The 25,346-nt window shown below is 42.3% G+C and overlaps 1 protein-coding gene across 7 annotated transcripts in view; it reads left to right on the top strand.

Annotated features, from left to right (window-relative positions):
- Positions 1-25,346, top strand: part of SPTBN1 (spectrin beta, non-erythrocytic 1) — a 134,773-nt gene that overhangs the window by 90,242 nt on the left and 19,185 nt on the right. For all 7 annotated transcript variants that reach the window (XM_040554231.1, XM_040554234.1, XM_040554233.1 and 4 more), the window contains 15 exons: positions 750-867; positions 2,423-2,581; positions 3,259-3,561; positions 4,404-4,557; positions 5,246-6,116; positions 6,245-6,382; positions 7,062-7,818; positions 8,060-8,262; positions 14,940-15,030; positions 19,491-19,637; positions 21,198-21,461; positions 22,168-22,392; positions 22,599-22,688; positions 22,983-23,261; positions 24,463-24,593. In XM_040554231.1, coding sequence (XP_040410165.1) covers positions 750-867; positions 2,423-2,581; positions 3,259-3,561; positions 4,404-4,557; positions 5,246-6,116; positions 6,245-6,382; positions 7,062-7,818; positions 8,060-8,262; positions 14,940-15,030; positions 19,491-19,637; positions 21,198-21,461; positions 22,168-22,392; positions 22,599-22,688; positions 22,983-23,261; positions 24,463-24,593 — 3,930 coding nt within the window. The remainder of the gene's footprint in view (positions 1-749; positions 868-2,422; positions 2,582-3,258; positions 3,562-4,403; positions 4,558-5,245; positions 6,117-6,244; positions 6,383-7,061; positions 7,819-8,059; positions 8,263-14,939; positions 15,031-19,490; positions 19,638-21,197; positions 21,462-22,167; positions 22,393-22,598; positions 22,689-22,982; positions 23,262-24,462; positions 24,594-25,346) is intronic.

Here is a 25,346-nt window from a genome sequence, read left to right as displayed (position 1 = left end):
GCCTTGTAATACAAGTGGTAATAGTATATACCATGCTAGTGCAGTAATATCACCAGCCATGTTTGCTAGCATCGTACAATACCAAGACACAGCTATTGAAAGGCTCTTACTGCTTTTCCTAAATCAAGAGGAAGTGTGTCTGGCTTTGTAAAACATAGCTCTGCTTGCTACAACTGATACAACCAAAGCCATGCAACTTATTTCTGGAAGTTTCTTTTAGCATTATGTTATCCGATCTATTTATTATTTTTGTCTAATATAAGTCCTAATGGATAATAATTGCAATTGAAAACATTACAAAGTATCCAGACGTTTTCTAAAATTGCAGTCTATTCCCTAGTGCCTTTGCAGTTTGTTTATTTCCCAGGCATACAACTCAGGGAAAACAGTGGGAAGAGTTTATTGACTGCAGTGGGCAGTTTAAATAAAACTTCCATTTCTTGGGTTGATAAACTAGGACAACAAATGTAATAGAATTAAAAAATGCAGTCTTCTGTCTCCCCAAGGGGCTTAAATCTAAACAGATAGATAACTGACTTCTGTGAAGTTGGTTTTTTTCTTTTTTTTTTTCTTTCTGTTTGACCCATCTGGTTGGAAAGGCTATTTCTACTGCTTCCAGTGTTCACACAAGATGCGGGTGTTTATCTGAGTGTTCCATTCATAATGTCAGTATTGTAAGGAAGTGCTTTGTAATAACCTAGTAGTAACGAAAGCTTTATTGTAACTATTCTTTTGGAAATTTTGTTTAGGTTTACAGAAAAAGGAAACCTAGAAGTGCTACTTTTTACCATCCAAAGCAAAATGAGAGCCAACAATCAGAAAGTATACATGCCAAGGGAGGGCAAACTCATCTCTGACATTAACAAGGTAAACTGAGCCAGCAGCTGCTATGCGACTCAGGATTTTGTTTTTTCCTTTCAGTCTCAGCATACTGGGAAGAAACGCATCTGCTGTCTCTAGCCTTGACGTGGGGGACTGTAAGGCATGGGAGAGGTTGGGTGATATTTTCCCTTCTCTTGGACTCGCTAATCTGAACCGAGTCCCTGGGTGGCCTCAGCATCTGTAAGCTGTTCTGCACGGGGAAACACCCTCAGTAGTTCTGAGCAGTCAGTTATGGATCCGATAGCCCTTGCTCATACAGGGTTGTACCTATTGCTAATCAGCAGAAAATAGCAACAATATCGAGATATTGCAGCCCTGCCTACTTAGTTTTGAGGAGATTTGTCCCAGCATAGCTCCCTGCAAGCAGGAGGTCGAGGGAGTCTCAGCAGAGCCATGCGCAGCAGCAGACACCCTGTGTTGTGCAGGGCTGTGGTGCCCTTGCAACACCTCTGCCTTCCCTGGCTCCCAGCGGGGAGCAGAGCTGGCCCTCATCTGCCTCGCAGCCCCTTGGCCCACAGCATGGGAGAATAAAGGAAGCGCTGTGACCAATCCTCTAGGTTCCCTCTTGGGGCTTATGCAGCTATTTTTTATGCTGGTGCAGCTGGCAGAACAGCAGCAGAGCTGACAAGCTCTTTCAAGGATAACAAACAACTTAAAACTGTGAGCTCTCCTCATTTGTGTTTGATCATGCCTGCCATTCCCAGAGCAGCTGTTGTGGGCGTCTGTGGCCTCGATCTGCGTCCTAGAGAGCAGTAAACTGCACAGCTCTCCTGTTTGCGTTAAGCTCCTGTGCCTGCAAATGCCTAAAATACTTCGGGTTTCAGGCAATTTCACATCTGTTAGGATTTAGAAGAATCTAGGGTAGTTTGTGTTTAATTGTGGGTATTTTTGTTGTTTGTAAGGAGATCTGAAAGGTGATTAGCTGGCTTTCAACATGCTTCTAAGGCTCTGTTTTTGTAGTATTAATGCCATGCATGTGAATAACTTCTTGCTTTGGGGAAAAAACAGGACTTGCATGCAGCAAAAGTCACTGAATTCTGTAATTGTTTTCCTTTCCAAAGTGGATGTAATAAAGAACAATTGTAAATTGATTTTAGGGGTGAGATGGCATGAATCTCTAATTCTCATCTCCTAAAGGAGAAAGATAGAATCCCTTCCTTGGGAATAGCACTCAGAAGATTTTGAAACAATTGCTTTCTTACACATTGAAGCCAAAGTGGTTTGCTTAAGCTTTGTAGGAGGCAAATAACAAGTGAACTCAAGAAAATGCATACAAGATAAACAAGACTTAAACCTCTTGCTCAGAAAATGAATTTATAAATTGAGACCAATTTTTAAGTCATGCCCTTACATTAGCAGACAAGATGTAAGGCCAGCCTATATAGACCAGATTCATTGGCATTTAAATAAATTTGCCAGTTCTGAGAAACTTGGCTGAAGTGACTTCAGTACTGATTGCATGTGAAGCACACATGATTTATCATAACCCTATATGAATGTGTAGTTAGAAGATGCATTTTCTTTTTCTTCACATCTTCAGGCCTGGGAAAGACTGGAAAAAGCTGAACATGAAAGAGAACTGGCACTGCGAAATGAGCTCATCAGACAAGAGAAACTGGAACAACTTGCACGCAGATTTGATCGCAAGGCAGCTATGAGAGAAACTTGGCTAAGTGAAAATCAACGTCTAGTTTCTCAGGTGCTGCTTTCAGAAATTGTCTGTGTGACTAAAATGATTCCTTTGAGTAATTAAAGGATACAGTTCTTGTAAAGAGAACATTTCCTCTCCTGTGCCACTTATGTTACTGAATCTATGCATATTTATATTTATTGTATGTGTATAAAGGTACATTTAGTGTATATGTGTATATATTACTGTTCTATTTTTAATGTATTCACACACACCCATTCTTGGAATCTATTTTTCTGTATTCAAGAGATATTCATGTGGAAATAACTACCCACAGTCAAGATTTTCTTTACCTGAATATTTAGGTCAATTCAACAGAATAAGCCCAGGAATAATAAACATATCATTATTTGAGGTGGCTTTTGAAAAACAAACAAGCAAAAAACCCAAACCCTAGGCTAATCCTGATGGCCGCCATGGTTGTTTCACCAAATCTAGTAAATGATGTCTGATTTTATCAGAATTATCTCTGATTTTATCAGAGGAGTTTTCAGAGCATTTTGAGATCGTGAAATCATAGAATCATAGAGTATACCAAGTTGGAAAGGACCCACAAGGATCATCGAGTCCAACTCCTGAAATCGCTAACGAGAGTGTTCTGCACAATCAGAAATAATTTTAGAGTTTGAGCAGTAGGGCTTTTCTCCTCGGCAGCCATTGCTGAAGAAGTTTTTCTGTCTTTACAGGATAATTTTGGCTTTGACCTTCCCGCAGTGGAGGCTGCAACGAAGAAGCATGAGGCTATTGAAACAGACATTGCAGCATACGAAGAACGAGTCCAAGCTGTGGTTGCAGTTGCAAAGGAGCTTGAGACTGAAAATTATCATGATATAAAACGCATCACTGCAAGAAAGGACAATGTTATACGCCTGTGGGAATACCTCCTGGAGCTGCTCAGGGCACGGAGACAACGGCTGGAGATGAATCTTGGCCTGCAAAAGATTTTCCAAGAAATGCTGTACATTATGGACTGGATGGATGAGATGAAGGTAGGTGTTGCCCATTCAAGAACACAGAAAAAATATTCTAGAGATGTGTAAATGTCCTTTTTTTTTTTTTTTTTTTTTAAGATTCGTTTTGCCTATCTGGTTTAGTTGGCAAATTCAGAAGACCCACATTCATGGGCAGTGAACAAATTTCTTATACCTTATGATGATATTTTAAAATAAAGATTAAAAACAATTAAGGAAAAGGACCAAGCTTGCTTCTACAAAACGACACGCTTCTATAAAAAGACACTTTTCATCTTCGTGCCTCTCTCATAAGGGCAAGAGGCTTTGGTTAGAGTGCTTGGGTGAGGATACAGATTTCGGTGAAAGGGAATTACATGATCTCTCTCCATCACCACTGACATGAGCCACCTTTTCACCACTGTGCTTTTAAAAGCATGGAATTTCTCTGTCTGTTCTGCTGGGACCAAGGAAGGGGAGGAATTGTAACTTTGTTCTTGTCCATGAGCCAGCAGAACTTGGAAGCTGTTGGAGGAAAGGAAGCTGTTGGAGGAAAGAAAGATGTGTGTAGCTCGCTGGCAGCTCACAGGACCTGGACTGAGTGCCTTTCAGTGGTCCTGCTGAGCTGACTCGGCTTTTCATCATTAAAGAGCATGGTCGATTTCTCCATGGTTCTTCATCAGGGATTTGAAAAATGTTGGTTCAAATTCACATCAGTCATACCTCTCTAAGGTTGAAATAACTCTTCTTATGTCCCTAGTGTTTCTGTGGACTTTAGTCGGTGTAACAAAGGAGAACAGTGTAAGGCATGAAGGAGTCATTAAGAAACAAATAGCATATGGCCTTGAGCCCATTTTATTTGTCTTTTACATTTTTATCAGGTGCTTCTGCTGTCTCAAGACTATGGCAAACATTTGTTAGGAGTCGAAGACCTGTTGCAGAAACACGCTCTTGTGGAAGCTGACATTGCCATTCAGGCTGAGAGAGTGAGAGGGGTCAATGCATCTGCACAGAAGTTTGCCACCGATGGAGAAGGTAACTAGCAGCCAACACATCCTCCTTAGTTTTAGTTATATATGGGGTTATCTGTAAGCCTCATTAGTTCTGCAAAGCACGTTAGGTTAAGTTCAGCACCGGAATAAGAGAATCCAGCTTCATTTTTTCCTTCTTCCCTCACTGTGTCAATGATTAATTTGTCAAGTTAGCCTGTTCAGAAGTTCGGTGCGGCTTGTGTTTTGTCTGCTATGTCACACTCCTAACCAGCAGCTGCTGTAACTTTGTAGCAGTCACCATTAATTCCCGGTTTTGTGTTTCTAATGAAACATAAGCAAATAATTATATTAAGTCTGATATTGTCCCAATCTATGCTAACTAAAAGTGATTCCACTAAACTAGCATAATTAACTAGGGTAAATAATGTTCATTTTGTGTTGTGATATAAATCTGGGGTGGTGAATTTTCTTTCACTGAAAACAGTCGTGGGTGTCTTACCCTTTTTATTTATTTAGTTTTTTGTCTTCATTCACAGAACAGCATTTTCTGTTTTGTGTCACGGGATGGTGAAGTCTGAATTGTTCACATTGTTTCAGGAGACTAGCTATGGATTCTCTTCCATAAACTTTGCAGACAGAACAAGCAGGAATTAAGAACTCTAGGTATACCGCAGCTGTTGCGATGAAAATGAATGAGTCCATGTTGTAATGCACATTCTCTGTCTGAACAGGTTACAAGCCATGTGACCCGCAGGTTATCAGGGACCGCGTCGCTCACATGGAGTTTTGTTACCAAGAGCTGTGCCAGCTTGCAGCCGAGCGCCGGGCCCGCTTGGAGGAGTCCCGGCGCCTCTGGAAATTCTTCTGGGAAATGGCTGAAGAAGAGGGTTGGATCAGGGAGAAGGAACAGATCCTTTCATCTGATGACTATGGGAAGGACCTAACCAGTGTTGTCCGTCTCTTGAGTAAACATAAGGCATTTGAAGACGAAATGAGTGGTCGTAGTGGCCACTTCCAGCAAGCGATAAAAGAAGGTGAAGACATGATTGCGGAAGAGCATTTTGGGTCTGAGAAGATCAGAGAAAGAATTAAGGATATCCGGGAGCAGTGGGCTAACTTGGAACAGTTATCTGCCATTAGGAAGAAACGTCTGGAGGAAGCCTCTCTCCTTCACCAGTTCCAGGCTGATGCTGATGACATTGACGCATGGATGTTGGACATCCTCAAAATTGTCTCCAGCAATGATGTTGGTCATGATGAATATTCTACACAGTCCTTGGTCAAGAAACACAAGGATGTTGCTGAAGAGATTGCAAGCTACCGGCCAACCATTGACTCGCTTCACGAGCAGGCAAAGGCTCTACCGCAGGAACACGCCGGGTCTCCAGATGTGCAAGGCAGGTTGTCCGGAATAGAAGAAAGATACAAGGAGGTTGCTGAGCTGACTCGGCTGCGTAAACAGGCCTTGCAGGATACCCTTGCTCTTTATAAGATGTTCAGCGAGGCAGATGCTTGTGAACTTTGGATAGATGAAAAGGAGAAGTGGCTGAATAATATGCAGATTCCAGAGAAGCTGGAGGACCTGGAAGTGATCCAGCACAGGTGGGAATGGATTTACCAGGAAGTTTTGGGAATTCTGGCTGGAAGTTTTTGTGCACCAGCCACCTTTGTTAACTTGCCTATGACTCTGATTCTCTAATGCCTTTGTGATCTTTTTTTTCCTCCCCCAGATTTGAAAGCTTAGAACCTGAAATGAACAATCAGGCTTCTCGTGTTGCAGTAGTGAACCAAATTGCTAGGCAGCTAATGCACAGTGGCCATCCAAGTGAGAAGGAGATCAAAGCGCAGCAAGATAAACTCAACACAAGGTACGTGAAGGCCTCATGCTCATGAAAAATGTGACGCTGGATGAAAAAAGTATAGTGGTGTCACTTGTGTTTCTTGTATGTGTTTTTAAATATATTCTGATACTGTTACCTCAAGTATCTTCAAAGTAGACCCTCAACTACCTTCAATTTTTCTTCAAAAGGAAAGAGAGCTGTGTCTTTGAAATGTTCAATTAACAGATAAAGTTTTGTTACTGACTTCAACCAGGTCCTAAGTGTATCAGTACCATGACTTGAGAGCTGGAAACTTGCTATAGTGACTATTATTAATTTAAAACAAACAAACACACAAAAAGAAACCAATATAATACTTCATGTAAACTCACTCTCTTTTTGGTTTCAAAGTCCACTGAGAGAGTATATTTAGTGTGAAAATTAGATGTAACTAGCAATTTTTCACTTGAGAAAAAATTATACTTGCAAGGACTCAGTACTGCTGATACTTGACATATTCTTATATATGCCATAGCTTGGTTAATGATTGTTTTGCTAAAACTATTGATGATATGGAAAGGGCTGAAAAAAGCATGAATACATTAAGTTATTTCATGGCTTAACAAGCTAATGTGAGTAACTGCTCGCTCAGCAGCATTGCCATACGCTTTTCCCTTATTGTAGACAAGTCTCGATTTCTCTGCTTTTCTCTCATCACAAATTTCAGATGGAGCCAGTTCAGAGAACTGGTAGACAGAAAGAAGGATGCTTTGCTCTCGGCCCTGAGTATCCAGAATTACCACCTTGAATGTAATGAAACCAAGTCCTGGATCAGGGAAAAGACAAAAGTGATTGAATCCACGCAAGATCTGGGTAATGATCTCGCTGGAGTGATGGCCCTGCAGAGGAAGCTGACGGGCATGGAACGTGACCTGGTAGCCATTGAAGCTAAGCTCAGTGACCTGCAAAAAGAGGCAGAAAAGTTGGAATCAGAGCATCCTGACCAGGCACAGGCTATCCTTTCACGGCTCGCAGAAATCAACGATGTATGGGAAGAAATGAAGACCACTCTGAAGAACCGGGAAGAGTCTCTTGGAGAGGCAAGCAAACTGCAACAGTTCCTGAGAGATCTAGATGACTTCCAGTCATGGCTATCCAGAACTCAGACTGCAATTGCCTCTGAAGACATGCCAAACACACTGACAGAGGCTGAGAAGCTGCTCACTCAACATGAGAATATTAAGAATGAAATCAACAATTATGAGGAAGACTATCAGAAAATGAGGGACATGGGTGAGATGGTGACTCAAGGGCAAACTGACGCTCAGTACATGTTCTTACGCCAGCGCCTACAAGCTTTGGACACTGGATGGAATGAGCTCCACAAAATGTGGGAGAACAGGCAAAATCTCCTCTCCCAGTCTCATGCCTACCAGCTATTTCTCAGAGATACCAAACAAGCAGAAGCATTTCTTAATAACCAGGTAAGTGGGCAATGTTTACTTGTCTTCATTTCCACAAGCTGACACTTGCGGAAGAGAGAGAGCTGAAAACAGATAAACTACCTTTTTATTTTTTAAAAGTAACTCAAATTAATTTGCTTTTTGAATTTTACTTCTTAGTCTTCTTGAGACATTTGTTTTCATATGTGGTGAATCTGTTGACAGCATGCAACGTAGCCTGAGTGTAATACTTTTCTCTCTCTGATTTGTGTTTTAATCACAGGAGTATGTTTTGGCACACACAGAAATGCCCACTACCTTGGAAGGAGCAGAAGCTGCTATTAAAAAACAGGAGGATTTCATGACTACAATGGATGCCAATGAAGAAAAGATCAATGCAGTCGTAGAGACTGGCAGAAGGCTAGTTAGTGATGGGAACATTAACTCTGATAAAATCCAGGAGAAAGTGGACTCTATTGATGACAGGTAAGGTCAGAATAATGACAGAATGTAGCTGTCCACGTTTTAATTCTGTTATTTGAGAGATGACCTTTTATCAGAATCCAAAGGCAAAGCAACATGTTAGAAAACATCTGTTGCAGAATGTTTTCTTTGTCCTGTGGAAAAATAGGAACTGTAATGTTTCAAAAATATGCTGGGCTAATGTTAATTAAACATTACCTCTTCCATTTTCTTGAGACTCACTAGGTAATGAGCTCACTACCCAGAATTTGGCTATATGAGTGTTGCTTATAATTCTTGGAGTATTAACAGAGTTCATATTGTGTTGGGAGCTGTAGCAGTAGCTATACCTGGTTCCACAAGCCTTAAGTTTTTTTGCTATCTCCTAGCTGATTCAATGATAATAATATATTCCTGTCCTTCCCCTGAGGAAGGAATGTGGCTCTTCAAGAGTGTAATTGGCATTGTATCTACCCCACCCACTCAGCTTTGATCACATTTTCTAAGTTGTCTGGCCCTTCTGAAATGAGATTAGAAAGCATTGGTACAAATGTGTCTTTCATCTCAGAACAAGTCTTTTGCTTTGTCTCTTTAGCTGTGGCATGACTGCTATAGACCTTTAAGAGTTTTTTTTTCTTTGAAAACCAAATGTTCGTTTTTGATGTCTATGATTTATAGTTCTTTCTGCTTATGGTTTGAATAATAGTGGAGACTTTCGAGGCTCTTGTGAATCATGAGTGTCAGAACGCAGAAGTAAGCTCATACAGAACTTCATGTCAGATGTTACTGACCACCCTTCTGACAGACTTTCATCCTCCCGCAGTCTTTGAGTTGGCCAGATGCCTTTATCTCTGAGGTCTGAAGCAGTGCAAAAAATGTTGTGCCTTTCCTGTTTTGGTAAACATTTTGCACTGTCTATGCACCTGCTTTAGCTGTGGCTCATGGATTTAAAAAAGGGCAGATATTCCTGTGCCCAGAGTTTGCTGAGGACCTCTGAGCCCTCTGACAGTCTACCGCCAAGAGTACCTCATATTTTCATTCTCTCTCTAACCAGCTTGACTCTCTTTAGATCACAAAGAGAATCTGCAAAGACTAGAAAGAGGAGATTATATGAAAGCAATCTAGGATCTGAATTTCTTCACTTAACTGGGTTTCCAGCCCCAGCAAACTAGAACCTGAGTACAGGCACACACAGGTCCCATTGTGTGAAGATAACTGTTTCGTTTTATGGAAGACGTTACTCGTAGATAAAGGAAGGATTTACGTTTGCCTTTTGTCCAATACTGGAACATAATGAGCACATCCAGTCAGCATCTTCATTCTTTCTCCATTTCCACAAAGCACTGAATTTGGGGCAGGGAGGGCCAGGATGTCAAATGTGTGCTGTAGTGGCATAGCACATTGTGCATCAGTGCCAAAAATCCTACGCACTGTGGACATTTTGGTTGTCCCGGCTGTCAGTGCCCTTCACTGGGGAGTACCCTTCACAAAGAGGTGCTTCTCACTCAAGGAGCATCCAGTGAGAAGGATGAAAAAAGGAGAGAGTGTTTGGAAATGCTGCCATCTCTAGTGTGACGAGTTCTGCCCTCATGTGGCCCATGTGTAGGAGCATTTTGTGGCCTAAAGGACATCAGGTTTAATTCAGTGCATAAATGCAGTCTGGTAGCTTTTTGATGCTGCTTACAGGGTCAGTTCTAAATGTATTTCTAGTCAGCACAAATTGTGCTGACTTCCCTTACTTACCAAAGGTGAAAGCTAGAAAATTATTTTCCTTTATTTACCCTCTCTGACTTCATATGTTCTCTACTTCAAGTTTTCACATCCACTTATGAAAGTGGACTTGATCCTTATGACTTGATCCTGCCCTTCTGATTAGGTGTCTTCTTTCTGTAACTTTGGAATTTTAAAAAACAGTAGCAAGGAGCCAGCCTCTTTGTGCAGCCCTGTCTGAGGTGGTTAGAGTGGAGACAGCTTCAGCCTTCCATCCTGCGTGTGCCCTGCAGCAGGGCCGCTGCTGCCCGTGGCTGAGGTGCTCCGGTTGCTGTTTCCCCAGCACAGCTCCTTCTCTGTTTCCCCATGGCCCTGTGGCATTAGCTGGCCACCTGGGCCATCCTGGCTGCAAGACGTGCTGGAGTTCCTGCTCAGAATGGCAGGCAAGTTCTAGAGGCTGTAGTTTTTTTAACCCCACTTTTTTCCCAGGACATTTCCTCAATTCCAGAAGTATTTATGCAGAGCACTGCAAAAACCATCCGGTGCACTGCTATCCAGGAAATCCGTGTGATTGCTCTCTGAGTCTGTAAGGCTGATAAGCCTCAAGAACAAAGCCTTAGGGCTGGGTTTAGTGGGAGTGGTAGCAAAGGAAGCCTCTTTGGTTTTACAAAAAAAATGCTCTCCCAACCAGACTCCACCTGGATGTATAACAAAAGACCAAAACAAACAAGTTCAAATATGTGCAGTGGCTCCGTACTTCCTATATGGAGCTCTTTGTAGTTTTTCATATGGTTAATGGTGCTTTTTACAGTAATGCTTGCAAGCTAATGCAGAGGAGAACCCGCTGTCCATTGGTGCAGCAGACAGCCCCTGCCCTGAAATGGTTACATCTGAACAGACACTGTTCAGACTGCTCAGGAAGGAGAGAAGAATGCAGAAGCTGAGGGAGCAGTGTGACAGGACGCACAGCTTCAGCACGATCTTCTAATGCAAGGGAAAGATAAATGGGGAAAAGGACCTAGAGAAAGAGTGAGGGAGGGAGAAGATGGGTTTGAATAAAGCTATCACAAGGAAAGAAGGGGAAATGGAGCAAGCTATCAGCACACCTGTGGCAGTTATACTGCTGCGTGACCTCTGAGCCCCTGTGGGTCCCAGCTTTACCTGTTGCAACTGCTCCCTCAGGTAGGACACTCTTCTATAGCTGCCCACGTCTGCGGCTTGCCCTGTTGCCAAGGGGCCCTGGTGGGGTCTCAGTGAAGAAGAACCTTCCCTTTCCGTTTCTGAGTCCAGAGGGTTGCTGAGAGCAGGGCTCCTGGCTGGTCGCCCCTCTGCAGCTGTCCTTAATTTGGTGACTTCTGCTTCTGTTTCTGCCATCCAGAAGGGAAGTGTTTTCTTCTCCATTTTCTCTTGGAGGAGCATAAGGGGACTGCCCTGGTCCAGTTGCTTACATCATGGCCTCTCTGATTCTAAAACTGAGATTTAGCTTCAAGATAGTGGCAGGTCTGACTCAAGTTATTACCTGGTTCTGTTTTTCATCAACTTTTGTACTTGTGCAACTTTCTAACTCAACAGAGAACTGAAATATTTTTTTTTCTTCTTGCCTGTTCAGAAAGGAGAATGGCTGCTGTTTGCTGGAACAACTAGAGAGTTAGACCTTCCTTGCATATATCTCAGCATTCTTAGCAGGCAGTAGCATTCATGCTTTGTGTAAGATTTATTACTTCTACAAGGTTGTGAAACCCACAGGCTTACAGTTAAACCACAAGAGATGTTGTCAGTTTTCAGTGGTGTTAGCATTCTCAAGGACCTCTGCAGAGACAGCCTGGGAACATTGTGGCAAATTTTGGTGTTCTGCTCTTGGGTTAATTTGAATCAGGCACATCTTCATGCTGAATATACCTCATTTGACTATTTTAGGTTCTTCATAACGTTGCCACAGAAGGAAGATGTCCCCATGTTTTAACTGACTGTGGTACCTTTCCTATATCGTTTTACCATGTAGGTCTAGCTTAATTTAGACACTGGAATTTGAGGTTGCCTCTTCAGCATATAGAGGGAAGTCCCTATTTAATGTAGACCTAGACATAGCTATAATGTAAGTAATACATGCAATTTCTTGCATGAACAAGCAGGTGAATTCAAGCAGTCATTCTAAATAATTGGAGTCTGAAGAGCAAACCCTTCTGTGCTAGTGTGGGATTTTCTTCCACAAACTATTTCAGCAAACCAGTAAGAGCACTCACTGATAACCTGAAGTGTGGCAGAGTCAGTTTCTGGCCCTTCCTTGCCACGCACCTCTCAGAAGAGTAGGATTTTAATAGGGATGACTGCAATCAGCAGTTGAGCAATCTTTGTTCAAAAACTGTGCATCAGGCTTGGTGCTTCTCTCCGCCCTCCAGGGCTGCCCAGTGCTCTTGGCCCTCAGTGCAGCTGCAGTCTGGTCTGTCCGCCAGTCTGTTCGCTGGTCCATCCACCTCCCTGCCCCACCAGCTGGCTCAGCTCGGCCTCTGCACATGCGGCCAGGGAAATGGGGCGGCCAGGCCCTTTACACCATGTGATTTTAGCATCTGGATAAAAAGTGGTACTTGAAAGGGTTCTGTTCTGCAGTCTGTCTGCCTGTTGATTCTCTTTAGAGCCTTTCAGACTTACTGGTAGTAGAGGGTAAGAAAAGCTTTGTAATGGGAAGGGTAGTTATGCGCTGGAATAAGAAAATTCTAGAATCTGTCATTGGAGCTCTTAAAGAACAATTTGGGGGAACATGGACAAGGAATTTATAATGTTTGGATATAGCCAGTCTGGGTAGGAAGAACAGACTAAATGACTTCTTAAGGCCATTTATTCCAATTCAAAAATAACACCAATTCTGTGATGAAAGTACAGGAATTCCTGCCTGTTCCAGCAGGGATATATTCCATCCTCAGTATGTTAAAACCACGTCCTCAAGTGTCCAGTTTAAGCCTTGTTACAGTTCAGCCCTGTTCTTTAGAGATTTCTCATCTTGCAGTCTCACTCCAGGTCATTTTGGACAACCAAACAACCTTTTAGTGTTAAATAACTCTGAGCACCAACGATCATATTTGTTATACTGAAGAAAAAAAAACACAGCTGTATCATCATCTGTGTGATGTTCCTGCGTATTTTCCCTTCAGAGTTCTTAAAGTCGGTATTTCCAACACTGTGTGGAGATAATTTGCTAGATTTTTAAACTCCAGGTTTCTCAACATAAGAACTTGTCTGTTCATTCTTAACTGTATTCAAATCAATGTCATGAAAATTTTCCTTTTAATTGCACAACTTGTGTCCTCTCCAGAATACATGAGTCTAGAATGTAATCTACCCTTAAATCTATTAAATCATCGTGACACTAAATCATCATGATAGAATCACCCAAACAATTTCTTGCTTCAATTTAGCAACCTGAGTAATGCACTGTATTTGCCCAGACATATATATGTGAGCCACAAAAGAGTGGAATCAAACTCACCGCTGTTAGCTACATTACAGAGGCTTTTCCTAAGGCACAATTTGTGTGTCCTCTGCTTTGCACTCTCTCAGGTAACACCTGCCAAAACATCAAAATTACCTGGGCTTGGACTCCAGCCTCTTCCTTTGACGGTTATGTGTGTCTTCCCTGCCATCTGATCTGTAACTCAGTTGTTTTTTACCTACAGCTTTATAGTTGCTGCCTGCATGGTTATTCAGAGAAAGCTGTTGAGACAACAAAGGGAGCAATGTGTAGCCGTTTAAAAGGTCCTCTCCTATTCCTCTGCCTTACAGACCTTTTGCTTTTATTTAACACCCAGGAAACACAGGTATTCTTTGTGTTTCTGAAGTCACTAAACTCTTCCAGAGAGCTTGCTCTGGTAATTTTTAGATCAGGAAAAGTGGTACGTTAAGCCAGTTGTCATCAACATGTAATTTATAGCTTTCGAGAATATCGTGAGTGTCTGGAGACTTCCACTAACAGGGATTTATTCAGCTATTGGAATTATGTGCTGAGATCATCTTATAAATTGCCACCCTATAAAATAATCTCCAACTCTCTATCCTTATTTATCTTAGTCTATTACATAGTCCAGCAATAAGACCATGCACAACAAAATATGAACAAATCTTACACAGTGAGCAATAAACAGAAATCATCTTCTTTACTCTGCCTTCTCCGTCTAAATCGCCTCATAAATAACGGAAGTACAGAATGACAGGGATTACTATTCCAAATTAAGTGTCAGTCAAAAACATGTTCGGCGATACCTCGGGAATCGGCTCGTCAGGCACCATGTCCATCTGAAGAACCCACCAAGACCTGTGGGGCTGCCAGCACAACTCATGCTTCAAGGGGCAAACAATTAGGAATTAAAAATAGGGCTTTTTGACTAACCTTTGGTTTTCCTCTGTGCTAAGGTTACTCTTAAATGCTCTGAGAAATACATTCCAAGGCGAATAGAGCTTCTGTTTGCTGAAGTACACAAGTGTGTCACATGAGTTTGTTAAATACAGCGTTTGGAAGGTTATATAAACGACTATAGCTTTGTTGGCTAGCAGGAGGTGCTGAGCCACAGGGAAGGTATATTATGGAGAACATTACAGCAAGTGCACACTTTGCAAGGGCTACGTAACCTGAGATCTAATTGTTGCAGTTTTGAAGATGGTTTTCTTATGCTTTTTGGCAAACAGACTGAAATTCCCTGCGGTCTTCCAATTAGTGCTCCAAATTCTGTACGTAATACTTGTGAAACCATGCTGACTTCAAAATTTTCCCTGTGTATTTGACTGGTCACAAAAACAAATGCGTGCTGAACCTAAGTAAGCGCACTAAATAACACATGCACATCTGAGCTTCAAACATGCTCTTCATTTGAAAAGCAGTAAAAGACACACCACATAATTACTCAAAACATGTATCCCAGAGGGGCAACAGAAATGAAAAAATTGGTTTTGCATGAAATGCCTATTTCATTTTTTTTCTCTGCTGTTATTTTTTTGACTAGACACAGGAAGAACCGTGAAGCAGCCAGTGAACTTCTGATGAGACTGAAAGATAACAGGGATCTTCAAAAGTTTCTTCAGGATTGTCAAGAGGTAAATTACATCCTTTCACTTTTATCACTAAAAGCTGCATCCTATAGACAAGCATCCTTCCCCCCCCCCTCCCCCCCGTATTATAATGACTGGGATACTTGATATTTTGCAATCAAGTCATCCAGTGGTATTTAGTGTTGAGTAAACAATTCAAAAAAAACACCAAAACAACCAAACAAAAATGAACAAAACAATAAGCAAACACCCAGAACCCTGCAAAAATTAATCTGTTTGTTGGTTGAACTGAATTTTTCCTTTCATCCTCTAAGCAAAAGACAGGAAAGATTGCCAAAAGCAGTGAAGACTTTGTGCTGTGGTATAAATTGATCATGCTGAATCTGGTGGGATTAGCACTGAACTCTTACAGTAAGAATTTTGTCTAAGGCTGCATACATGTTTGTGGCCTGGTACAGGAGAGTTGTTTAAGTGGTTTCTCCAAAGTATTAGTCAGAAGAATAGCAGCTTAGGAAAAAGAGGGGAGCAGGATTAAATGTGATAAATTTTAACATATTATTTTCCTGATAGTTTGCATGTGCTTAAAATTAAGTACTCTGACATTTAAAAAGAAAGAAATCCTACCCAGATTTTCTAATGGCTTATTTGGACTCTTGACATTGAAGGCGATATTTTAAATAAAATTAAGAAAATTCTTGTTCCTAGCATGAGGAATTAAGTGAATAATTTTCAGGTTATTTCATGAAGTAGTAACAGATACTAAAGATGGCACAGGCCTTGCCTGTGATGTGCATTAAAAGCTAGCTATCCATGCCTAAAGGCTGCAAAGAAAGGTGACTGTGAGAAAAGTGCTTTTAATTTCAAGAGTTGCTGCTGCATTAGCTGTACGTTTTAGCCAGCTACAGGAAACTGGAAGTTGCTGCAGTGCGTCTAAATGGACTTGCACCACAGTTGGGATTTCATAGAAGAAAGAAGCAAAACGATGCTCATAAACTGGGCAAATGTTGTTTACTGCTTGGTTGCCTAGATGCAGTCTGTCTTCCTGCATTGCGTAAGCTAGCCATGAACTTGGCTTAAACGCTCCTTCCTTGGTAGTAAAAACATGACAGATGAGCAAAAATTCTGCTGTCATTAGCAGCAGCTTCTTCCTTCCTCTGTAACATTTCTAATACAAAAATCCCTCCGGCTCTTGGAGCTCTTCTAGCTTGTGTGTCAGTGTGGTTGTGTTCTTCCCTAGGATCTGTTTTTTTCCCCAATGTCACTGAAAGAAAAAGGAAAGCATAAAAGCTCTAGTGTCTGGCCGCCTGAATGCCTTTTCTCTCAATTGTTTCTCTCCAGCCACTAAAGCACGGATGTCTCCTCTGAGCATTTCAAAGACAGAACTAACAATTTCAAAACGTTATAAATTTTTCCAATCCTTTCTGAGCGGACATTAGTCTTGATGATAATTGAATGGTTGTTTTCTGAGAGAACAGCCGTAATGAGACTTAGAATTGGTGCTGGAGGGGTTACAAAGTGCCCACTGATACCTACGTTGGGCCGGAGGGAGTGTGTCGCTTCAAACGGGGCTGCCAGCTCTGTGGAGCTGCTCCCTCCCAGCACTTACAGGAGCACCACTGCCCTGCGGAGGTGGAAGGGAGCCAAGGGAATACCTCGCCCTTCGTTCTTCCATGTCCTTTGGCCAGGAGGCCGGGAGTTGTTAGCAGGCAGATCTGAACCAGTCTCTGTTTCAGCAGGCAGTGATCTTCAGCATTCCTGCCCGCTGCATTAGGGAGGTTCTGTAATGTGGGGAGAGGAAAGTGTTTTCTGCAGTGTGTTCCTTCCCCAGGGCAGCCACCTCCAGTCCCTCTGGGCCAAAGCCTTGCTGTAAATGTGACCTCCTGCCCCTCTCTCCTTCCTCCTCTGACTCACAAGCGAGGCAGTGAGCAGGGTCAGTGGCACTCGAGGAGGTGGCAGGATAATGCTCATAACAACAGCTCAGCACTGATAAATCTTTCCTCTGGGTCACAGGCGAAGGGAGCTATGGCAGATTGTTGTGTTAGTAGTCGGATACACTGGCACAAGTTAATCCTGAGGTATTGTTTTTTTTGTCTCTCTCTTACATTCATAAATATGAATGTGTTAAATTAGCAGAGTGAATGAAACAGAGTGACAACAAGAAATTCAGAGAAGAGGGGGAATTAGATAAATTTTGCCGTTTAGTCTTCTGGGACATCTTGCTCTTCTACAGCTCACCTTGGAGGAGATTAAAGCTGATCTTCCTGTAAGAGCTTCGAAGCCCCAGCACTGTCTGGGCTAATTTCCCTGGGGACGCCAGAGGAAACACATTTGGGTAGGCTGCATGTCAGAAGCTTTCTGTCTGCTCAGTGAGTGTGCCAGCAGGTCTTCTCATGGACCACAGACGTCTGTGAACCTTCAGCAGAGAGAGAGGCTGCGTCAGCCCAGGCATTTGCAGTGTCTGGGAAGCACACCAGCAGTCGGTGCTCTTCTGCCTTCTCTTATTCCTCTGGCGGTCTTATGAGAGTTGTGTCTCTGCATTTCTCTTAGCTAGGTCTGCTTTTCATTGCAGGTTTTCTGGGAGCTGATGGCAGAAACAAAATTTTGTAGTGTGGGTGCAGGAGATGGGATGAAACCTAAAAGTCTAGCTCTGCTGGCATTAACAACTGACTCATGGTTTCCTGGACAAACAAATACCAAAAATGCCAATGTGAGGCACTGTTTTAGCAAATTATTGTATTATCTTTTTAAATCTATTTCTGCCCTGAAGATACCAACTTCCAGTGACTATAGTGATTTCAAAAACCAGATTTTAATAGTCACCCCTAAAATGCTTCATTTGCACTTCTGTCTTATCAGAAGGAATATAACAACATTCTGAAGGTCAGAAATGAGGGTTTTATCCTGACAGTCACTGGCTGTGTACCACCGACTGTGTCTCAGTGACCCCATCTGTTAGTACAGATGATGCTACCTTTCTTTGGGAACCACTTTTAAATCCTCGGAAGACTTAATGCTGTGGCTGGGTAAAAGCAAACAATAAAAGACAAGCACTGCAGTTTTCAGACTGAAGCAGCTGTACTTTTCCCCAGAAAGGCAAGAATAAACACACTTATTTCACATTGTATAGTAATCCTTGATATAGCCTTTGATTGTTAAGTAGCGCAGCAGCCTGTAGAACTGTCGCCTTAGATGCCTACAGAGGTCTCCATTAATGGGAGCATTTTTCTATTCAGACTTGATAGCAAAATCAGATGAGTTTCTCTGACTTGTTTTTAAATTGCTTTGATTTTCCCTTTTTGTGGAACTTCACAATATCTTTAAGGGACAATTTAAAAATGGCTTGTGAATCCTGAATGAATTTGTTGTCCTGCATCCCGAATACGCAGTGGTGAATTGGCAGGTCTGGCCTGTGCTCTGTTATTCCTTTTGTCAGAGTGCTTCCTCAGCAAGACAGCGTGTATCACCCAAGTGGCATTCTAGGAAAAAAGCTTAGATTTGTTTTGACATTTTCCTCTTTGGCAGGCAACTTTAAATATGCAGTAAACCAATCTTTTTGCAAGTTCTGTAAACATTACTGATAGTGGTTTTTTTTCATCCACACCTAGGGAACAGATAAAGCAGTCAGACTAAGCCTAGGAGGAGGAAATCTGGTACTGGCTGCTATGATCGTTTTCACATTCCGTTTGCCCTTGGCAAATAAAGTATTTTTAAAGTATTGATTTTTCTCCAGTGTTGATCTGGGAATTGTTCTCAGTGTCTTTGTATTTGAATAAAATCAGAACACAATCAGTCTTGGATTTTAGGTAATGAGAAAAGGGGTATCTCGAGTACCAAAAACCTTGCTGGAGACTGGACAAATAAATGAATTCAAGTGTTTATGTAATCTCTATAGAGAAAAGACTGTAGGGAAAAGGTACAAATATGGTGAGAATGAATGGTCCCAAACCATCTTTATTCTTAAGGCTTTTAATACAGATAGAACTACAGAATTTCTCTCTCAGTGTTTCCCTGAAAGATTTACCTTAGGGCTCTGCTTAATTCTGGAGAGTGACTTGTGCATGCCACTCCATTAGTGTGTACTTGTGCAATGTCCTGAGGAAACCCACAAGGCTCCACAGGGGTGTGGTGATGACATTCAAGTCCCGTCCTGAGTAGCAAGTGCATTGCGTAATGTTGCAAGGGAAAAACAGCGCGAAAGTACATTGTGACCAAAAAGCAGGACACGTCCGTTTCTCTTCCTGTTGAGCTGCATGAGACCCGTTTGATTTTGCTCATGATGGAGTTGATTCCTTTCTGTTTGGGTTTGAGGTTATTTATATGATGGAGATGTTATTTAACTGTTAAAGGGTTGGATCCTTGACTGAATCCTGAATAAAAGCAGTCTCTGAATCCCATGCAGCTCTTCTGTAGTGGGCATCTCTGTATCCTCAGTCCAGAGGCATTTGGATACTTTGCATTATTCCCCACTGCAAATGTCCTGAACACCTGTGTATCTTCCTTTTCAGCTCTCACTCTGGATCAATGAAAAGATGCTTACAGCCCAGGATATGTCCTATGATGAGGCAAGGAACCTGCACAGCAAATGGCTGAAGCATCAGGCATTTATGGCAGAACTTGCATCCAACAAAGAATGGCTGGAGAAGATTGAAAAGGTAACTAAAGAATGTCCCAAAACCACCCTTGTCTTTGTCAAAGATGGTTATGCACAAAGAGATCTGTTCCTCTGCAGGAACTGGTCCTTGAATTGTGCATTCAGCTAAGTCAAAAGGAGATTTCGTTACTGTAGAGTAACTATCTCATTGTGTCTCCATCTAACCCTTCATTTCACATCAATCTTAAGTATTTTTACACAAGACACATTCACAGAACACTTAATGGCTAAGTTGCCAGTTTCATTTTCTTTGTCTAATCATTCTTACGTGTTAGGAAGAAGGCTTAACCTATTTTTCATACCCAAAGGCTGAAAAGGGCAAATGTTGTGATTTGAGGTAATAAAGGAAAAGTACTTCCCGGGAAATAACTGAACGTAGGTGAGTTCAGACACCTGTGCTGCCGTGCTGGTTTTCATTCTTTCAGGACTATAATCAGGCAGCTTTTCCACATACCAACTTAATGCATGAGGTAAAGTACAGCCAGTTTTGTGATTAATTAATTAATAGATTCACAGCTCTTTTCACCAAGTTACTGTGAAGGCCTTTATAAGCTGTGATCTGTACTTTTCCCCCCATTTCTTGTGTGCAACTTTGGAAAACTAAGGAGGAAAATTAAACTGTCTTTAGCTCTGACAGTGGGGTTTCTGTTCAATGTAAGTTAGCTTAATTGCTCGTTTCCTTTCCTACTTTGGTACTCTGTATCCCATTAGAGGCTTTTCTGTGATCTGCAAATAGCAATACCCTTTAATGGTGTAATTAGAAGTCTGCTTTTAGTACTGGATGTGCTTTTTTAGTGATGCTAGTACATCCTCATTCTTTGCCTCTGAAAAATCAGATTGCAGCAAAGAAGTACCAAAGTTGTGTCTTGAGTCAGAGCTGGCAATCACTATTAATGTTATGGGGGTCAGCGCTATTGAATGTTCTGGGTTGTGAGTAGTGTTCACATCCAAGATTTATCTATTGTCGGGACCATGTAAGTGTAGAGGTAGAAGTATAATTAGAGGTGAAGAAAATATTTCCAAAGCTAATACAGTCTTTGCAGAGACAAAAAGATATTTCAAGTCCAGGTGCTCTGCTGCTGCTAGGTACAGGTGTCCTGCTTCCCAAGGAAGAACGTTCTCTGATACTAGCACGAACCTGTGGTAATTGCTGTAACCCATCAACACACCTTTCTCAAGTCACACAGATAAGTTTTGGTGCCATAAGCTCCAGCATTATGCTGGGTCTTCATCACTGCCCTGGTGAGATGTAACACGGTGTGGGGCAGCCCGCTCTGCTCCAGTCCCAGCAGTGTCCCCAGGAGCCCCCGCAAAGGAACATGAGTAGGGGGGAGGAGGAAGGAGGCGTTGACTGACTTTCCCAATTGCCAAGAAACTCTCGTCCTGGCAACAGAGGGATGTGGGAGCTGTTGTTCTGGAAAGAGTCATTGGATAATTGGAGATGGTGGTTGATGTTGCCAGCAGATGAGGAATCCTGAGTGCTTGCTAATTGGAATAATTTCACTAATGGTCTGTGAGTGTTCCTGAGGAGGTGCCATTTTGGTTGTTCTTTGCTTTGCAGGAAGGAATGCAGCTCATTGCAGAGAAACCAGAGACTGAAGCTGTAGTGAAAGAAAAGCTGACAGGTCTCCATCAAATGTGGGAAGAGCTCGAATCCACTACCCAGACCAAGGCTCAGCGTCTCTTTGATGCAAACAAGGCGGAGCTTTTTACCCAGAGCTGTGCTGATTTGGATAAGTGGCTGAATGGTTTGGAGAGTCAAATTCAGTCGGACGACTATGGAAAGGATCTCACCAGTGTCAACATCCTGTTGAAGAAGCAGCAGGTAAATGGAGCACCGGTTGCAGAGTGGGCAGAGAGCAGATATCTGCACTCAAAGGAACAGATGGGAGATCCTTTCAGTTTAGAAAAGTTTTTATTTGCTTTTCTTTCTTCTTGTTGTTCCATCTATCTTTAAGAAACAGCAAAAACTCATCCAGAAACAAATTGGCCATAAATTTCTTGATGCAGTTGCTCCCCTGTACTTCCTTCTCTCCCATGTTAACGTCTCTGTTCTGTCTCCTGGGGTAGTCCCCCAGTCACCAGTCACTCCTCTCTGAACCTGGCTGCCTGCCCTTGATTCAAACTTGTCCAGTACTGGTCGGTCCCTGGTTTGCTGCTGTAAAGACAGTAAGGGAGCAGTAAGGACAGGAGGGAGCAGTGAAGCTGTCATGCAATTAGCTGTGCTCTGAAATTTTTCAGAGTAACTTGTGAACGCCCAATAGAAGCAACTTAACTCTGCTCTATCGGCCAAATTCACCATTTGCGCAAGCAGGCGTAACGGGGTTATCAGTGGGTGGCTGCAGCTGTGAAGGAATGGATCTGTGTTTAAACCTTGTTCTTTGCAACGTGAGTGTTACAATAATTATTAATGTGGTAAATCCTTACTGATCAGCATCTGTTCTTCCTTCTTACATAGCTATTGACATACCCAAGTCGCATAAACTGCTTTTACGCTACTTTTCAAGTTCTTTTGCCATGTTTGTGTTTAGATGCTAGAGAATCAAATGGATGTTCGTAAGAAGGAGATAGAGGAACTGCAAAGCCAGGCACGGGCTTTAAGTCAGGAAGGAAAGAGCACAGATGAAGTAGATGGAAAACGCCTTACTGTAGAAAAGAAATTTTTGGAGTTGCTGGAACCTTTGAATGAAAGAAAGGCAAACCTGCTGGCCTCCAAAGAAATCCACCAGTTTAACCGGGATGTGGAAGATGAAATTGTGAGTACAAAAGAAATCCCATTCCCTATATACTAGGAAAATCTCACACCTATCACAGAGCTTGGAAGAGGCCTTTCAATCATGTCTCAGTAGCATCGTAGAATAAAGCTGCTTTTTGCATCTCATGCACACCAGCCTCCATCTGCAGTCCTAGCTGTATCTGGGGTTGCTCCAAATCAGATGTGCTCTTTTTCTCTTGCTTTCAGTTGTGGGTTGGAGAGAGAATGCCTATAGCAACATCTACTGATCATGGACACAACCTCCAGACTGTGCAGCTACTGATAAAGAAAAACCAGGTAAGCGGGTGCTGTCAGAGCTCCCTCCCTGTTATTTCTCTTTAGCACTGACTAATTCAGGAAAGAAAGGCCTGGGGCAAAATTATGGGTGCATCAGTCAGGATGTGCTATGGGGAGGTGGGGTGACCATAGCTGGGGGGCAGTGTGTTCCAGGATGCTCATGGAGGGCAGAGCCCCAGTTTATCCACATGAGCTGATGGCTTGTGTTTTGCTGCCCCTCTAGAGGTGAGATCCCTGAGCAGCATTTTTCTTTGTTGGGTGCAGCGTCTCATAAGTCTGCTTTTCTCCTGTTAGACCCTTCAGAAAGAAATCCAAGGACATCAGCCTCGTATTGATGATATTTTTGAGAGGAGTCAAAATATTATCACAGACAGTAGCCCTAATGCTGAAGCCATTCAGCAGAGACTTGCAGACTTGAAACAGCTGTGGAACCTCCTAATTGAGGAGACAGAGAAACGCCACAAGCGCCTAGAGGAGTCTCACAGAGCGCAGCAATATTACTTTGATGCTGCCGAGGCCGAAGCCTGGATGAGTGAGCAGGAGCTCTACATGATGTCAGAAGAGAAAGCCAAGGTGAGCAGCTCCACAGCAACACTAGCTTGATTTTAATTGTTTAGCTAGAGGGGGTAGGTGACATAATCTAATATGTCGCTAATGTAATGGTAACATAAACAAATCTAATTCCCTTCTAAAAGCTCAAGTGATCATCTCTTCTATCTGTTATGACATCTTGGGTAGTGTGGAGGATAGATCTTGGTGTACTGAAGCTGCCTCAGACTGTGGATGGCAACTGTGTGTTCTCCTTTGCTGCAAGGCCAGATGTGCTAATGCAGTCCTGTTAGGGCAACACTTCCAGCAGTGCGGAATTGCTGGGAACAGCATGGTGCACCTGTCTGTGAAGTAGGCCTGATGGTCACTCAGTGGAAGCCACTAGTTGTCAGCTACAGGCCTGTCTTTACACCCAGCACAGTGAAACCTGAACAGCATCAGACCATACCAAACTAGTTGAACATTTATTTTTCAATAGCTTGGCAAGTAGGTGTTAGTATGCTGTATCTTATTTGTTATTTACAAAAACACAGCATCTTCATTAACCTGATAAAATCAAACTCAGCTTTGTATCAGCATAACACTTTCATGGGTGTTCAGTCATCAGTTAGCAAGGATTTGTTTTCTTTTTTATATCTAAGCAATGCAAATGAAAAGGACTATTAACATCAGCAGCTCATCATGAAAAATATGTTAATGAAAAGGCTTATTGACAATACCATGTAACACTGAGAGTTGTTTTCTTTCTTAATCATAACAACACATAAAAAGTTTTGATTGGAATTTCTCCAGGCACTTTGGTGGAGAATCCTTTGGCATGAGCTAGTTAAGATTTCTTGTCTTTATCCAGTCAGTAGCCGAAAAGCCTAACAAGCAGTGTGCCTAAAACTGTTCATTTTTCTGAGCCCTGTGCAGTCAGCAGTGTGTAAACATACAAAGCTTCATAGAAGAGGAAATTCAACATGCTTAGTGCGCAGCTGATGTAATCTTGTTCTGTATCTCAGAGGGGTTGTTGTATTCATGCTTTTTTACTCATCATTTTGCTTTCTGTGGGTACCATTTACTGTGAACTCAACTGTTAATTTACAGTCATCAGGAGCTGGGAGCAGCTCTTTATAAATCTTCCTGGTTACTGCTCTTTGCTAATGCACCAAGATGAAATTGCTATGTGGGGTCCTGCCCTGGAGTGGGGAGAGTAGATTGTCATTTTCTGTCACCATTACAGGATGAACAGAGTGCAGTATCCATGTTGAAGAAGCACCAGATTTTGGAACAGGCTGTAGAAGACTATGCTGAGACTGTGCACCAGCTTTCAAAGACCAGCAGAACTTTGGTAGCAGATAATCACCCTGAAAGGTATTCACTGCTGTTTTTAATTGTATCGCAAGTTCTTTTAGTAGTTCAGTCACTTCACTAGCTCGTTCTGACACACGAACACTACAGTAAAGAGAAAATAACTCAGGAGTTTGTACAGGGGAAGCTGAGTTCAGTTTCATTAGAGATGCATGTTGGACCACATTGATTTGGCCAGAGACAGGATTTTAGGAGAACCGGGATTCTGGGTGCAGTTTTCTGCCCTGAACAAGGGTCAGTATGTGCAGCTCCTGACTTCTGGATAGCACTGCGCACCTTCAATAAATGCCCCTTGTACCCTTTATGCAGGCTAGCAGTGTCAGATCTGCCAGCACTGCTGAACTGTACAGAGGTATAGCAATCCTGAGACAAAGATCCTTATTTGTTCTTTCAGACAACTTTATGTCCAGACCATAGGGTGACAGTTATTTATCCTTCTGTCTTAGGGCAGTGCTCCCTGAGATCTACTTCTGTGAGATTTCTGTAGAAATTCAGACTTGAATCTGAGATTCAGAGTATGAGATTCAGACTTGAATCTCATACTTCAAACATAGGCATAGTAGCATCTTGATTTTGGTTAATTTATCTCAACTTTCTCAAACAGGCTTCCCTGTGAGAGAATTCAAGAAGCGTAAGAGCTGTTTCATTGTAAGAGCTGCAGCTAAGCAAACAGAATTCTCCACTGGATTTGACTGTGGGGCTGACTTGATGATGAGGCTGATTTGTGTAACTGCTCTACCTTTGCAGAGAGGAAGA

Source organism: Cygnus olor, chromosome 3 (assembly GCF_009769625.2).
Source record: "Cygnus olor isolate bCygOlo1 chromosome 3, bCygOlo1.pri.v2, whole genome shotgun sequence".
Taxonomy (NCBI): Eukaryota; Metazoa; Chordata; class Aves; order Anseriformes; family Anatidae; genus Cygnus; species Cygnus olor.
Note: the sequence above shows the minus strand (reverse complement) of the source record. Positions and strands in the feature narration are given on the sequence as shown.